The sequence below is a fragment of the Engystomops pustulosus genome, chromosome 3, assembly GCF_040894005.1.
Source record: "Engystomops pustulosus chromosome 3, aEngPut4.maternal, whole genome shotgun sequence".
Lineage (NCBI taxonomy): Eukaryota > Metazoa > Chordata > Amphibia > Anura > Leptodactylidae > Engystomops > Engystomops pustulosus.
The window spans coordinates 56,552,613-56,568,842 of record NC_092413.1 but is presented as its reverse complement, the minus strand read 5'-3'; the positions used below and the strand labels follow the sequence as shown (position 1 = coordinate 56,568,842).

Here is a 16,230-nt window from a genome sequence, read left to right as displayed (position 1 = left end):
CTGGTGGGGGTGGGGATGCTCCATTTTTTCCAATTTTGACTCCCAACCTTCAAAAATCCACAACTCCGTCTACAACCCCCCCCCCCCCATATGTTCAAAGCTGTATGAGGGCTTCTTTTCTGCCTAACAAATTGTACTTCCTATTGACTTAATTTAATAATGACCCACTCTTTGTGCCCATATGTGTATATGGATAATATACAGTATTTTCCTCCTATGAGCTGATCAGTCAATATTGCAAACGGTCTTCTAGATCAGTGATTTTCAACCTTTTTTGAGCCTTGGCACACTTTTTATACTTAGAAAATCCTGGGGCACACCACCAACCAAAATAGCACAAAATGACACTAAAACTGTTATATTATACATATAGTTAATAATATAGATTCTAAATTTATTTTACTCACTCAGTGTGAAACCTGGGCAGGGATATCCTGGCAGGAATGGTGGAAAGACACACACGAAGCTCTTCCTCAACAGTTCTCAGTTTCTCCCTGGTTTTAGTATATGGTGCTGATTATTATGTGCCTCATAGACTGCAAAATAAAGGGGTACAATGAGAAGTACTATGGCCATGAGGCCAGAGTACAAGTGCCAGCTCATATACTCAGCATATACTGGTACTTGTAGTACTCCAGCCTCATGACTATAGTATTTCTCATTTTATATTTCTCTGGGAAACAAAACACAGGGGGCACCATAGTTTGGGGAACTTTCCTCGCGGCACACCTGACCATGTGTCGTGGCACACTGGTTGAAAATCACTGTTCTAGATGGTGATGTGAAAGAGGTGGTCAGTTAGTATACGATGTGCTGGAGTTTGTAGAAGTGTCTTCTAAAGGAAGGGGTATTTTGGGTAGCTTTCATAAATGATTTTAAGAATATACATATTGTGGAGATTTTTCTGAGCATTATCAGAGCATTAGTGTTTAGTTTTCAGGATCTGAAATGCTTTGAGGCTGTTAAATATTTAACAAGTAAAATGTCTGCTGATTTATGGATCATGCATCCTGTAAATGTTTACATGTTAATTTCCCCATAACATTCAGCAATGTTGTTTTATATATGGAAGTAATAGGCCTTATAGCATTTTATTGCCGTTCTGTGCGGAGAATAGACGCAGTGATAGTCATTCACTCCCTGCTTGTTTCCTCTTCCTGTGTAGCTTCACAGACACTATTTAAACATTTTATGTAAAGTTATATGTAATTTCTAATGTCGGAGATGATTGCTATACACTGGTTAGTAGTTCGAGGAGAACCTGTAGAACCCTTGACAATCTTTAAGACATTTATAATTTGACATGGATGATGTGGATACACTACACTCTTCATATGATTGCTCTACTTCTAGACTATAAAGTAGGCAGACCTCTACGGCTCTTCTTCCATCTCTTAATTGACCAAGTCCTCCAATTACCAAGCTTTTATATTGGGTCAAGGAGGAAACTAAACTGCTTATGTAGTTGTGGCCCGATTCCCACGGACTGCACATGTGCAGTGGGCGATTATATAAAAATATAATGCAAGGGTATCCCATTTGCTGGCCAAACAGTTGCGCCGCAACTGTAATAGTTAATATTTATATATTTGTATATAATGCAAGAACTCCTATCACTGCATCACTTACATGGGCTGCACATATTTGTGTGCAAAAGCCTTTAGGGCATCTCTACACACATTGCAGGGTGTCTTCTGGATTCACATCAGTGGTATCCTGCAGCCATTCAACAAGTGTCAGAAACCAGACAAAATCATCCATTTTCTGATTTTTGCCACGTCTGGGGAAAAAAGAACTCAACCATAGCATTTCAAAGGTTTAATTCCACACCAGGATCCGTAGATTGAAAAAAGTCTGAAGAAAATCCACTTTAAAAGTTGGGGCTATTAGAACGGATATCATTCCTTCCAATAGGGGTCCAAAAACATGTGCTCATGGATAGTTGAAGTATCCGCATCAAACAATAACAAATTAGAAAGTGTCTAGAGCACCAGTTTAAAACGCACCCAATTATAGTTGCAAATAAAATACACAGAATGTTTTTTGATAAAATCCAGTTTTATTAAAATATTAATGTACTAGAGGTCCAACATCCCACCCCTACCAATCGCATATGCATATATCAAAATAATATATCAAACTAATACGCCTAATAGTACACCTAAGAAAATCCTGGGATAACCTCTGAAACGCGTCTAGCTTGGCGAGTGAACTTGAATGCGACTGAATCCTATTGCATCTTGATAATGAAACTCCACTGCGACTTCACAGAAGACGTATATGCACAGACACCAAAGAACAAGTGCATTTTTAAACCCTACCAAGGTTAAGAATCTCCTTTGTACCATTTATACAAAGGAAATTACTACACCTGGCCAGGTGAACTTTGGTGGGAGCAGAGCACGCCCTTGGAGAAGCGCCATCGCTAAAAGGAACCAGCTGGTACGGAGCTCCGGATTATTAAACACACATCGGCTTCATACCTGCGCAGTAAATCTGACCGGACGCCGAAGAAGACACACGCTTGCAAGTAGAGTGAAAACTGTGAGAAATGTAGGATCATATAATACTCACACTGTTCAAACACTTAGCGAACACCACTTAATATTACAATCTTGCTTTCTTAATCATTTGCAAGCCAGATAAGAGACTGTTAATATGTGTGTCATGCTTCAACTAAGACACCAAAGTGATGACCAATGTGCACTGTCTTATCCAACTAAAATGACAACAAATGTGTTTTACACTTTATCCAACTATTGCGTCTAAATTGAGACAGTACGTATAAGAATGCAAAAAAGAAAAGAAGATTTTGACTTTTAAATTTTGTATTTATTTCATGATTAAGACTTTTCTGAGAAACACGGTTCAAGTAACAAATACCTCAACAGTGTGAACACTGCACAATCACACAAGTGTTTCAGGGACCACTACAAGTCTTTTACCAACCAGGGTATGTAGCCATACTCTCATGTATGTTGCTAGTGATTTTCTTAGGTGTACTATTAGGCGTATTAGTTGGATATATTATTTTGATATATGCATGTGCGATTGGTAGGGGTGGGATTTTGGACCTCTAGTACATTAATATTTTAATAAAATTGTATTTTATCGAAAAACATTCTGTGAATTTTATTTGCAACTATAATTGGGTGTGCCTTAAACTGCTGCTCTGGACACTTTGTAATCCGTATTGGAAAATAGTGCCAGATTTTTCGAATCGCCACATTTTTGCAATTTCGCAACACACACATTTGAATAAAAAGTGCTCGAAAGGTCGTACATTCCCAAAAATGGTTGAAATTAAATTATCAGCTCGTTCCACCGAAAAGGGAAAAATATACTGTGGGAATATGGCGGCATCACAGAGTGCGCTGACCTGGCTGGCGCCGGCCTGAAGATGGAAGCGGGCCTGCCCGGGCTGTCATAATGGTGAGTACGGAGGTTTTTTTTTTTTTTTTAAATGTGTATGTATACCCGAGTAAAAGCCGAGTGGGGCATTTTCAGCACAAAAATTGTGCTGAAATACTCTGCTTCTACATGAGTATATACAGTAAGAGATGAATGTTCCCTAGATATTTTTTGGTTGGATGATTTAATCTCCTCTTGACAAGGTGGCAACCTCCAGCCCTACTTTTTCCACCTTCAGCTCTGGGATAACCACGCTCTGTAAATTTCTGAACTAGTTTTTTCATTTGAATGTCATATTCCTCATCATTACTACAAATTCCCAGAACACATACAAATTGACCCTTGGGGATCCCTCTGAATGTTTAAGGAGCATGATAACTGTCATATTTTAGCAAATTATCCCGATCTTGTGTATAATTTAGTCACAAACAGATCTTGGAATCTTTTGATTTCAACATCTAGGTAATGTAAAAACTGTGTATTATTTTCTGCTGAAAAATTAATTGGTTTGTACACTTATTTAAATTATGAAATAAATTCCTCCAAATTCTGTTCTGAGCCTTTCCACAATAAGCAGACACCGTCCACAATGCAATAGATTCAGACCACTGACAACTATACACATATTTGTCCTCTTAAAAGCCATAAAAAATATTGGCGTAACTTGGGACATGCAAGTATGAGTTACAAAGGTATTTAAAGTCTTCCCTAGCCGGCACCACGCATGTCTGAGGTAGGAGGAACCTCCTCCGAAACATCACAGGACACACCGTGCATTCGGTGTCTCAGTGGAAGCCATGGAATTTTATCGTGGACTCATATATGGACTACGTAATTTTCAGCCGAAGATAGGTGATATACTAATGTCTTGGAATGAATTTATATATAAAATGAGAATTGAATTTGTGTACGGTCTGAGTAGTTTATGAATTGCAATGGAATAGCAGGGACTAGCAGTATATTTTTGGCCAAGTCACACAGCAAATGGTATTGAAAGGTACTATATAACATCTTTTTTTCTGTAAAACCAATTTTTTTTTATACAAAAACGCATTGGCAGTGTATGTTCTATGCTCTGTGTGGACTTGGGGAGTGCTGAAAATGGGTCTCCTTTTCATGAGATCCTTCTATCATATACATCCCATAGACAAGTATGATGCTGTATGTGAAGAGCATGATGCATACAATTTCCAATCTTGTACAACTATATCATAACTCTTAGGCTCCTTTCAGAGAAATGTGTTAATACCGCAGCCACCTGTGCTACCCTCTGCTACCTGTATCGAGCCCTTTCAGCACGGGTAGCACACGGCCACATTCACTTTAATGGGCATTACGACCAACCATTTGAACCATCGTATTGCCTACTTTACCATTGGCCGAAAAAAGATTGAGCATATTTATGTAATTCACTGAGACCGTTATGCAAGTGCTGCTTCTACATATCCTTCCACAGTGTTCTATTCTGGTGACATATCTCTAGTGGTAATACTGAGAAAGCAGAATGAAGAAAATAACACCATGACATAAAGGTAGAAGGTTCTCTTCTTAAAGGGAACCTGTCACCAGGAGACCCATTTTTAGCACTCCCCCAGTCCCCACAGAGCATAGTACATACGCTGCCAAAGTGTTTTTGTATTAAAAATTGGTTTTACAGAAATAAAGATATGTTATATTGTACCTTTCCTTAGCACCTGCTGTGTGACTAGGCAGTTGCCAAATGGGAGGGTCTGGAAAGAAGCAGTCCCCCACCCCCCCACCCTTGGGGAACAGCTACTCCATGTGACCTTTTCAAATATATGAAAACACCCATCACTGGGCTTAGCGACGCCCCCTACTCGTCTACAGCCAATCCTGAGTGTGGGGAGTTATTCATATATTTGAAAGGTCACATGTTTTCCAAGGGTGGGGGGGAACTGCTCCTTTCCAGCACCTCCCATTTGGTAACTGCCTAGTCACGCAGCAGATGCTAATGAAAGGTACAATATAACATATCTTTTTTTCTGTAAAACCAATTTTTAATACAAAAACACTTTGGCAGTGTATGTACTATGCTCTGTGGGGACTGGGGGAGTGCTCAAAATGGGTCTCCTGGTGACAGGTTCCCTTTAAGCCTTTGCCTGATCTTCTATTAAATAATCTTGTGTAAAAAGTCATTAAGAAATATGTTTACTGATCTATGTCCTTGTTCTAAAAATGGAAAGTTTAATTATAAAATGTTTTATCTTTTTGCGCTTAATTGGGAACAGAGTTGGCTTGGAGGGCTGTCTGTTCACAAGCAACACTTTAAGTACAGTTAGAATAGTAACAGGAAATTACACTTACAACCAGAGGCTATTGTTTGTCATAGTTTTGTTTGCCCTTTTATTTAAGCGTAAAACTGGATTTGTGCATACATTAATTTTTGAAGACTGTTAAGGAACTAGTTTGTGTTCATAAAAGGGTCTTTGAAGGATGTATACCCTCTTGCTTTACCAAAAGTTACCAGACTACTGGATCTTATTTTGTACACAATTCTGTTGAACATACTGCACGTTACCTCATTATTATTTTACTAGCTCAGTACACTTCAACCATGGTCAAGATGCAATCTCATGGCTAAATTCATTATGGCTGTTTTAATTTTTTGTCTTTAAAAGTGTATGTGGTGGTTTTTTTTTTCGGGGGGTGGAATTCATTCAATAAAGTCTGTAAAATAAATATGTACGGTAGTATCTGAAGGTTTATGGTAGGATCCCACAGATTGTACAAAAAGTACAGATCGCGAGAACGAGGTGTCCAACCAACCCCCTCGCCCCTCCTCACACTAATGGAGCTTTCTGTCAGCTCCATAGAGATCAATGGAGTGGAACATTCATGCGCGGCTGTCTGCTCCATTAGTCTGAGGAGCGGCGAGGGATCGGTCAGACACCTCAGTACTGAGACCCCCACTGATCAGCAAGTTAGGCCCTATTCTGTGTATAGGGCCTAACTTGCCTTCATGGGAAAACCCTTTGAAGTTTACTGCACATCGATAAAGCTATTTATTATTAATTATTATTATTATTACTTATATTTAGTATTTGTGTTTTTTTTTTACAAAAGAACATGCAGACCTGCTTGGTGCCTGTCCAGAAGATGAGGTGTTGAGCCCAGGGGATGAATGCATTGAATCTGTTTTGGATGAGTCTTTTCTGGAAACCTGTCCCATCCAATCACCATTGCAGGTGTTTGCAGGAATGGGTGGATTGGCCCTCATTGCCGAGCGTCTTCCCATGCTTTATCCTGACGTCATTCAGCAAGTAAGACTTGACTCTCAATTGTAACCAATATTCATTAAAGACTGCAGGAGAGGGGATCATTTTCTGAAAGGCTTTGCTGAAAGAGCAATGCTCTTCTAAAACACAAGGCTATAATGTACAGCCATGTAAGGATTTGAACCAAATTTAAAGATTTTAAGACTGTTTTCTGGTACGTCTAAGATTAGTATGACAAAAGGGCTGTGGCCAATGAATTGGGGGCGTGGCCACAAATATTAACCCACAGAATTTTGTCCCAGTTTTCTGGTGTAAACAGTCTTGTACTACCATAGATTTATCATCCAGCGTTGCACTCTTGTATTAATCTTCTGCAACATAAGACTGTCTAGACTAAATCTAACTCTAACCCCCACCCGAGGCAACAGCATCTAATGTGCATTATTCCAGACTACCTGACACAAACATGTAAAAGAGTGTTCCGATTACAAAAAAGGCATTTAAAGGACATCTACCACCAGGATCAATGATTGTACCCCAAGCACCCTTAAATGCAGATGTGTGCTCCCTCTGATAGGATCTGCTTTTATTTGAGCTTCTTATGCCCTTGTTGTTAAGAAAAAAAAAATTAAAATTATGCAAATGAGCCTAAGGGCTCCAGGTTTAATTAACACCTATGTAGCCTCTTTTTTGGTGTTAAAACCACAGCATAAAAGCTAAAAGAGAAGGTCCTGGCAGAGGGGTTACACACCAGTATTTCAATGTGCTTGGTTTACAGTCCTTCATCCTGGTGGTAGATGTCCTTTTAAGGGGCTACGGCACAGGAAAGCAGAAGGGGTGAGTATTGTTGTCCATCCATGGGCTCCTTATAACACTTTTCATAAATCTGCTCCATTGTGTACTTGCCTAGTTGTGGTCCAAATGGATATCCCCAATGTACGGTATAGATCTGTACTGTAGATTTCCATGCTTTTTGATACATGAGGTGCTGGGGAGTATGCCAGCACACAACTGTTAAATTTTTCTTGTGATCACATATTTTGAGATTATATAGAAGAATATATTTATCCATACATTAACCATTACAGTGATACATGTAACCTTTATCTCTGTAGGTCAGTGCCCCTGTGGTTACTTCAACAACCCAAGAAAAACCAAAGGATAGTGATCAGTTTGAATGGGTTACCATCGAACAATCAGGGGAGCTGGTCTATGAGGCCCCAGAAACCATTGCTGCCGAGCCCCCTCCCATCAAGTCTGCCGTGCAGACTATGTCTCCCATTCCAGCTCACTCTCTCGCCGCGTTTGGACTCTTTCTCCGTCTCCCTGGTTATGCGGAAGTTCTGTTGAAGGAGAGGAAGCATGCACAGTGCCTACTACGTCTGGTGCTGGGGGTGACCGATGATGGGGAAGGAAGTAAGTATCAATGCCTGATGTTAATGAGCGTTAAGTCTTAAATTTTAATACTTTTCTGATTTAATATCTGAAGAATTTTCTATGCTAATATAAGCACTACAGGGTTTTAAAATGACACATCGCCTTCCAATGACCTGCTTTAGTTTAAGGTTATTAAACCCAGAGGCAAAATCTGTTTTAAAATTGTTCTATTTGATTATTTTTTTAATGTGCAATAATATAACATTTCTTAAGCACTGAGCAATTGTGCGCAGCTCATCTGACTTCCACTTCCATGGCTTTTATGTTGTGACTGTGCAATAATAGTCTTTATCATTACACTTTGATATATTTGTAGCATATTTATTTAACTACTGTGAACTATGGTGGAATTTTTTTTTTTCTGAGAAAGAAAGCATACCGTATTTTTCTGACTATAAGACGCACTGGACCATAAGACGCACCTAGGTTTTAGAGGAGGAAAAATAAGAAAAAATGTTTTTTCCCCCAAATAGTATGCTAAAATTTTTAATAAAGTAACTGGACGGTGCGGTGCAGCCATGTTCCTCTTTGGAGAGGGGCAGGGGCGAGCAGCGGTCACCCCCTCCTCCTCTCCCGGACACCGCAGTCTATCATTAGATAGAATTATGCTGGCATGTAGTCAGGGGGTCTCAAGAGTTACCAGGGCTGTATAGGTATGCGCATATGTGACAATGGTCACAAGAGCTTACAATCTATGAGGAGGAGGAGGACACATGAGATGACTGTGCTTGTACAATAGTCACAAGAGCTTACAATCTATGAGAAGGAGAGGGGCAGAGGAGGTGACAGTGCTTGTACAATGGTCACAAGAGCTTACAATCTATGAGGAGGAGGAGGACACATGAGATGACAGTGCTTGTACAATAGTCACAAGAGCTTACAATCTATGAGTAGGATAAGGGGGCAGAGGAGGTGACAGTCCTTGTACAATGGCCACAAGAGCTTACAATCTATGAGGAGGGGGACAGAGGAGTTGACAGTGCTTGTACAATGGCCACAAGAGCTTACAATCTATGAGTAGGATAAGGGGGCAGAGGAGGTGACAGTCCTTGTACAATGGCCACAAGAGCTTACAATCTATGAGTAGGATAAGGGGGCAGAGGAGGTGACAGTGCTTGTACAATGGCCACAAGAGCTTACAATCTATGAGGAGGGGGACAGAGGAGGTGACAGTGCTTGTACAATGGCCACAAGAGCTTACAATCTATGGGGAGGGGACACAGGAGGTGATAGTCCTTGTACGATGGCCACAAGAGCTTACAATCTATGGGGAGGGGACACAGGAGGTGACAGTCCTTGTACAATGGCCACAAGCGCTTACAATCTATGGGGAGGGGACACAGGAGGTGACAGTCCTTGTACGATGGCCACAAGAGCTTACAATCTATGGGGAGGGGACACAGGAGGTGACAGTCCTTGTACAATGGCCACAAGAGCTTGGTCTGTGGGGTAAGGTACCTTCAAAAGACAGCAGCCACTACATACCAGGCAACAAGGGGTTAAGAGTGTGAGAGCAGAGACCGGGGGAAGGGAGCACTAATCGCTTATCTGATCCTGTGCTCCGGAGAGAAGTTTCAGGTCAGACACTGCAGCAGCCATGTACATGCTCCTCTGCACACACTGCCGGCAGCCTTCATCTTCTTCTTCACTCTGAACCTCCCGGGCTACTTACAAGCCCAGCGGGGATTGGCCAGAGTCTGTGCCTTTCTCCTCCCCCTCTCTCTCCACTGCTGCTGCTCTGCCACAAAGCTGGAGGACATCGATATATATATGAGTTACAAAGCGCTGCGCTCTGCAAGCTTTAGCTGCCCTCCATTCCCTCCAGCAGTGGAGGGCTGAGAGGAGGAGAGGAGCGCAGCGGCACTTAGCACAGCCGCTGCGCTCCACTGTGAAGGGCTGCGATTACTACCAGCATCAGCTGGCAGAGCGCAGCTCCATCCCCTCCTGCAGGCTACATCCGGACTATAAGACGCACTACTGTTTTTTCCCCATTTTCTGGGGAAAAAAAGTGCGTCTTATAGTCCAGAAAATACGGTAGTTTTTGCCTAATCCTAACCATATAGTGCAGTTGGTGACCCAACGTTCTAACTTGGCAGTTAATTCACATTCATTTCTTTATTATTATTTTTTTTTTTTACATCACATGATACGCAGCAGCTCCTCCGCCCTTAAAGCGGTAGGAGGAGTGAACATTAGTAACAGGTGTTTTTTCTGCTGCTTATTTTTAGGGTAGCCCTATATGGATAGTTACACAATTATATGTTCATTGGAGGCCAGGGATAGATGACATACGGTGGCACTTGTCCCCTATTGTCTCTATTGGCCTACTCTAAAGTATATATTTTTCCCCCTGGGCAGGATGAAAAACTAAGTTTGCTTCACTTTCTCAACCTTTGTCCGCTCTGTATAAGTCCGAAGGAAACAGAGGATAAAAGGTGGACTCTGTCTGCCAGTATGTGTCTATGGATACACACAGTTAATATACTGGGAGCTTTCCTAGTGTACGCAATAAACATTTAAAAATAAGTCTGACCACCCCCTAGGTCCCACAGAAACGGTTGTGGACTTACCTTGGCTGTTTCCAAGTACAGAGCTGGACTTCCATGCTATTTGTTCTGTATGAAGTTTCCCATTCCCCCACATACTGCAAACTCAAATTTCATTTTCTAATCCGAGTCTCCAATACCCTCTCAGAAGAAGCAGCAGGATTATACAGGACACAAAAGACTTATATTCATGTATTTTGTCTGATATTTTATATTAACTTGTCACATTAATTTAGTGTAAAATTACTGATTATTTCCATTGTCACCAAGTAATGTAATTGGACTTATTTATTTGCTTTTCCCTTTTAGGTCACATCTTACAGTCCCCATCTGCAAATGTTCTGCCTACTCTTCCTTTTCATGTTTTACGCACCTTATTCAGCACAATGCCCCTCACCACAGATGACGGTGTGCTTCTGAGACGCATGGCACTAGAAATAGGAGCTATACATCTGATACTAGCCTGCTTGTCTGCCCTGAGTCACCATGCTCCCAGGATACCCAATTCTAGCTCCAATCAAACAGAGGTAAGTATATAGACACCTGTCACTTACCATGGCTTTCTTTTTAAAGCCACTTATATGTAATATACTGGTGAAGACTGGTACTTGAGACTGGTTTTTTGGTTCATCTATTTGCATTTTTGAGCTAGGCATGGAAAATGATTCCTGTTGGAATCCTTGGAAAAATACATGTCTAATTACATTAATACATTAATGGACTTCTATTACCACACCCATTGGAATACAGTGTGTGCAGAATTATTAGGCAAGTTGTATTTGAGAGGATTCTTATTATTATTGAACAACTATGTTCTCAATCAACCCAAAAGACTCATAAATATCAAAATTTTATATTTTTGTAGTTGGAGTGGGTTTTTTTAGATTTTAAGAGGATATCGGTCTGTGCAGGTAACTATTACTGTGCAGAATTATTAGGCAACTATATATACCCATCTCGCCTGTTTATTTTCACAAGGTAAGCCAATATAACAGAAAATGTAGAAATAAACATATCTAACATTTAAAAACAAAACCAAATCATTGACCAATATAGCCACCTTTCTTCATGATGACCCTAAAAAGCCTCTCATCCACAGATTCTGTCAGTTGCTTGATCTGTTAACGATCAACATTGCGTCCAGCAGCCACCACAACCTCCCAGACACTGCTCAGAGAGGTGACGGTTTTCCCTCCCTGTAGATCTCACATTTTATGAAGGACTACAGGTTCTCTATGGGGTTTAGATCAGGTGAACAAGGGGACCATGTCATTGATTTTTCTTCTTTTAGACCTTTACTGGTCAGCCAAATACTGTCGAGTATTTGGATGCATGTGATGGAGAATTGTCTTTCCTGTACCCCTGCTTGAAGAAGGTGTCTTCCAGAAACTGGCAGTAGGTCTGGGAGTTGAGCTTCACTCCATCCTAAACCTGTGAAGGTCCCACAAGTTCATCTCTGATGATACCAGCCCATACCAGTACTCCACCTCCACCTTGTTGGTGTCTTGAGTGTCTCTGCCCATTACTGATCCGGTCTTGGGCACATCCATCTGGCCCATTAAGAGTCGCACTCCTTTCATCAGTCCATTAAACCTTAGAAAAATCAGTCTTAAGATATATTTTGGCCCAGTCTTGACGTTTTACCTAATCTTTATTATTCAAAGGTGGTAGTTTTTCAGCCTTATTTACTTTGGGTATGTCCCTGAGTATAGTACACCTTGTGCTTATTGATACTGCAGTAACGATGCAGCTGTATAATATGGTAAACTTGGTGGCGAATGGCATATTGTCAGCTTCACGCTTGATTCTCCTCAATTCATCGGCATTTATTTTGTGCCTTTTTTTTAAATTATTTTTTTACAACGCACTTCTTGCGACCCTGTTGGCCATTTGCCATGAAACACTTAATTCGGTAATCACACTTCAAAAGTTTGGCAATTTCAAGACTGCATCCCTCTGCAAGACCTCACAATTTTTGACTGAGATTTGACACAAAGGAAAGGAAGTTGCCTAAAAATTAAGCACACCTTATATAGGGTATTGATGTCATTAGACCAAACCCCTCCTCATTACAGATGCATATCACACACATGTGCAGCTATTGTGAGGAACAGAGGGTCTCAAATCTCACTGCAGGCAGTCCCCGGTTTATGTACAGGATAGATGTTGAAGGTTTGTTCTTAAATGGTTTTCCCATGAACTAAAGTTAGGCCCTATGCACTGGATGAGCATGTTGAAATGTGTGAGACATTAAAAAATTGCATATACCTTAAACCGAACCCTCACATGTAGCCATACTGCAGTATTGTGTCCAGCAACAAGAACAAGTGGACTAGGTATAATATGTGGCAGTCTTTATTAGGCTATTATGCCCAAATTCGGCGTTATGTGGGTTTTAATGTCACTGACACACAGACTGCCTACTACTGTTCTGGTTTATTAAAGACGTGGGAAACAAAGGGGCTTATAAAAATAAATGCATTTATTAGTTGTTTAAGCAGTCCCATAATGTGCTTAATACTGCTATAATGTACTGCTTCCTCTTATGAGCGTTAAATTGACTATGACCTACACAAACTATTTTCACTTTGAGCCAAAGCATTCTCGCACTAGGAAGGTACTTTATTTTCTGAAACTGAATAGGTTATACACAGTTGATTCAAACTTGGCTCATGCCCTCCTATTTGGCAGCCATTTCCCATTTGATAGAGGTAGCTTAACTTCCTGGTTTTATGTAGCAGCCAAAAAAGAAGAATCTGCTAGGGCAGCGGCCAAGTCAGACGATGTATGTGCTGTAAATGTATAAAGTCTTACCCTAATTATCTATTACGATCTTATTCATGTTTGTTAATAAAATATACAGACACGGGAGCCGTAGGAAAAGCAGCACATGAGCATTCCAGGGAATAAGGCTGTACGCTGCAATCCCATCTGTGGCTTGCAATTTCCATGCCAATTTTTGCAATTTGTACATGTAGATTTTTTTTTTTCTTTTAAATTCTTATAGAGTATCCGTATTAAATCCCTTTAAACACATGGGCTCTGAAATGTCATCTTATTGCCAGGAGGAATTTCTTGACCTTTCAATCTTTGTTTGGTCAGCGTTACTAATGGGATACAGTTTTCAACTTTCCGTAGTAATTGCAGGTTTTGTCCTATTTTGGAAATTTCAATAATTATACAAATGCAAAATAAATTGCATTGGATTGATACATTTTTTTGTTATTTTATCTTTATTTTTATGGCTGCCAGCTCTTGTTAGAATCTTATAGCTTGGGATTTTTGTTAAATAAAACATGTCCTCAGGTTTGACCCACTAAAATACCATTCCCCTCTGTCCTTTTGTATAAATCTTTCTCATCAGAAATCTCACCCTTTTAGCTATACAAAAATTCCCCAAAAGCCAGGCAAATATGACTCCCCTCATCCCAATTTTACACGAGATGAGTCAAGATTAGTGGTTGCAGGGGTAATGTCACTTCAGAAGCCTCTGTCTTCTGTTCTTATGTACTATGTGTGATAGTAAAGATTAGGATCACATCAGGATTGTAGTTCTCAGAGCTAAAGAACCAGAGATGCATGCAGCTAAAGAAATAGTTGAAATACAAACGGCAGATAAAGATCCAGTTCCTGCCTGTGTAAGCGGAGAAAGATGAGATACTTTTTGTGTCATGTTAATGAAAATGTTTCTAGAAGCAAATATATGGACTTCCATAATGGCCCTCCCCTGTAACCACTAAACTTGACTCGAGTCGTGTGAAAATGCAATGAAAAGAGTCTTTGTCTGACTTGGGGAGAAGGGGGGGGGATTTTTTTTTTTTTTTATAGGTAAACTGGTGATTTCATATTAAAGGAAATTCTAGACAGTACATTTCATACCGTACCTACAAGTAGTTTAATGAGGTAAAACCTGGTGACGGGTTCCCTTAAAGGAAGGAAGTTGTTTGTGTTTCTGGGTAAAGGGTGTTCTGTCATTAGGATGTCAAGCTTGAAAAAAGGTTTTGTTACACCGAAACGTTGCAATTGCATGGAACTTCCTTACACCCACCTACCAGCTGTAATTGCAGTCTATGCAATGCATTAAGTTGTATAAAGTCTAGACTTCAGCTTTTTTTTTTTTTTTGTCTTGTTACACATCATGTCATATGTTCTACTCATCCAAACTTTTCCTTAAGACACAGGTTTCCAGCACTCATAGCAGTGGCACTTGTGAAGAACAGCAACTTTATTGGGCAAAGGGCACTGGATTTGGCACAGGGTCTACCGCTTCTGGCTGGGATGTTGAGCAGGCCCTTACAAAACAAAGACTGGAAGAAGAGCATGTAACCTGCTTGTTACTGGTAAATATCTCTTCTCACTTTATTTGATAAAATGTTCTGTATAACAATTGTCAAACAAATATCTATGGAGAGCCCAAATACTGTTTTTATTGTGAATGAATTCTTGTAATCATCCAGTTTTGCGGAAACATGCCACTTTTTTTCCCCTCCAATGTTCAATGGCTCAGTGACCTCTCAACAGGTCACAGATTTTGGTCATGGATTTTCCAGTCACAAAATATGAACTAACCCAAAAGACTTGCAGCCTCTAAAGAGATAACCGAGGTTTCCAGGAGATATTCATTTTTGGCCGGTTGCTAGCTTTAAAAAATTATAACTGCATAAACCTTTACAGCCAGTCTCTGTATACGGGGACTGCAATAGTGACAGCACTTCTACATTATTGGTTTATAATGGGGTCTTTTGGATTCCATCACCGTTCAGAGATGAAGCCTCTGACACAGATGTTTCCCTAGCTTTGTGCACACATGAATGGTAATATTGTAAGAATTATTGGGAAAGTTCATAAAATTTCTAACAAGAAATACATTGCGGCACTTCAGTGTGTAGCGGCATCCGAGAATCGCGCTTATTTTAAAGGCAGCCAAGGAAAGCAGTGGTGTGTGGAGAAGCAGATTCAATAAACTTCATGCTTGACAAATTCTTTTAATCTTTTTAAAATACAGTATGAGGATTTGGAAACGGACTGCAAGATTGGATTGCTTTTGTACAGATCCATACAGTTGAGTTAAAGAGATTAATATCATGGTGTCACCACTTTTTTTTTTCCTTTTTAATGTGTTTTTCATGCTTTTTGCCTCACATGTTTGTGCACAGCCCTGTTCCGTTTGCTGTGAAACTAGTTTGCGTTTACTTCTGAAGTTTTGAAACCATTTTTTAATCCTGCCTCCCTCTTCCAACCACCAGAACTCTATTGTGGATTTAACACACGGGGCAAATCCACAAAAGAGTTCTGCACAGCAAGTTATTTTATTTCCTTGTGGAGTCAGTTCCTACCAATTGTCTCTGATGACACATGTAGAATAGCAGTCTAAAAGTCATTAGGTACAAAAGTTGTACTGAAAAGCAGCGAACCAGTTCCTTAGATTGAAAAAACTAGTTGTGTCTTCAGGTACCTCTATGGTACCTAATGCAAATAAGTTCTTGGAGCTTGTATTTTTTTGGGTTCAACTGTTATCCACTTTCCACAAGTTCTGTTTCACTCATAAGTCTTATCCCATGAATGTGTTTGTCTTGTAAGGAACCAAGTTGCCACCCTCA

General features: G+C 40.2%; 1 protein-coding gene across 7 annotated transcripts in view; it reads left to right on the top strand.

Annotated features, from left to right (window-relative positions):
* BIRC6 (baculoviral IAP repeat containing 6) overlaps window positions 1–16,230 on the top strand; it is a 168,878-nt gene that overhangs the window by 105,194 nt on the left and 47,454 nt on the right. For all 7 annotated transcript variants that reach the window (XM_072140848.1, XM_072140851.1, XM_072140850.1 and 4 more), the window contains exons 61-64: window positions 6,496–6,692; window positions 7,763–8,063; window positions 10,940–11,157; window positions 14,806–14,970. In XM_072140848.1, the coding sequence (XP_071996949.1) occupies window positions 6,496–6,692; window positions 7,763–8,063; window positions 10,940–11,157; window positions 14,806–14,970 (881 nt within the window). The remainder of the gene's footprint in view (window positions 1–6,495; window positions 6,693–7,762; window positions 8,064–10,939; window positions 11,158–14,805; window positions 14,971–16,230) is intronic.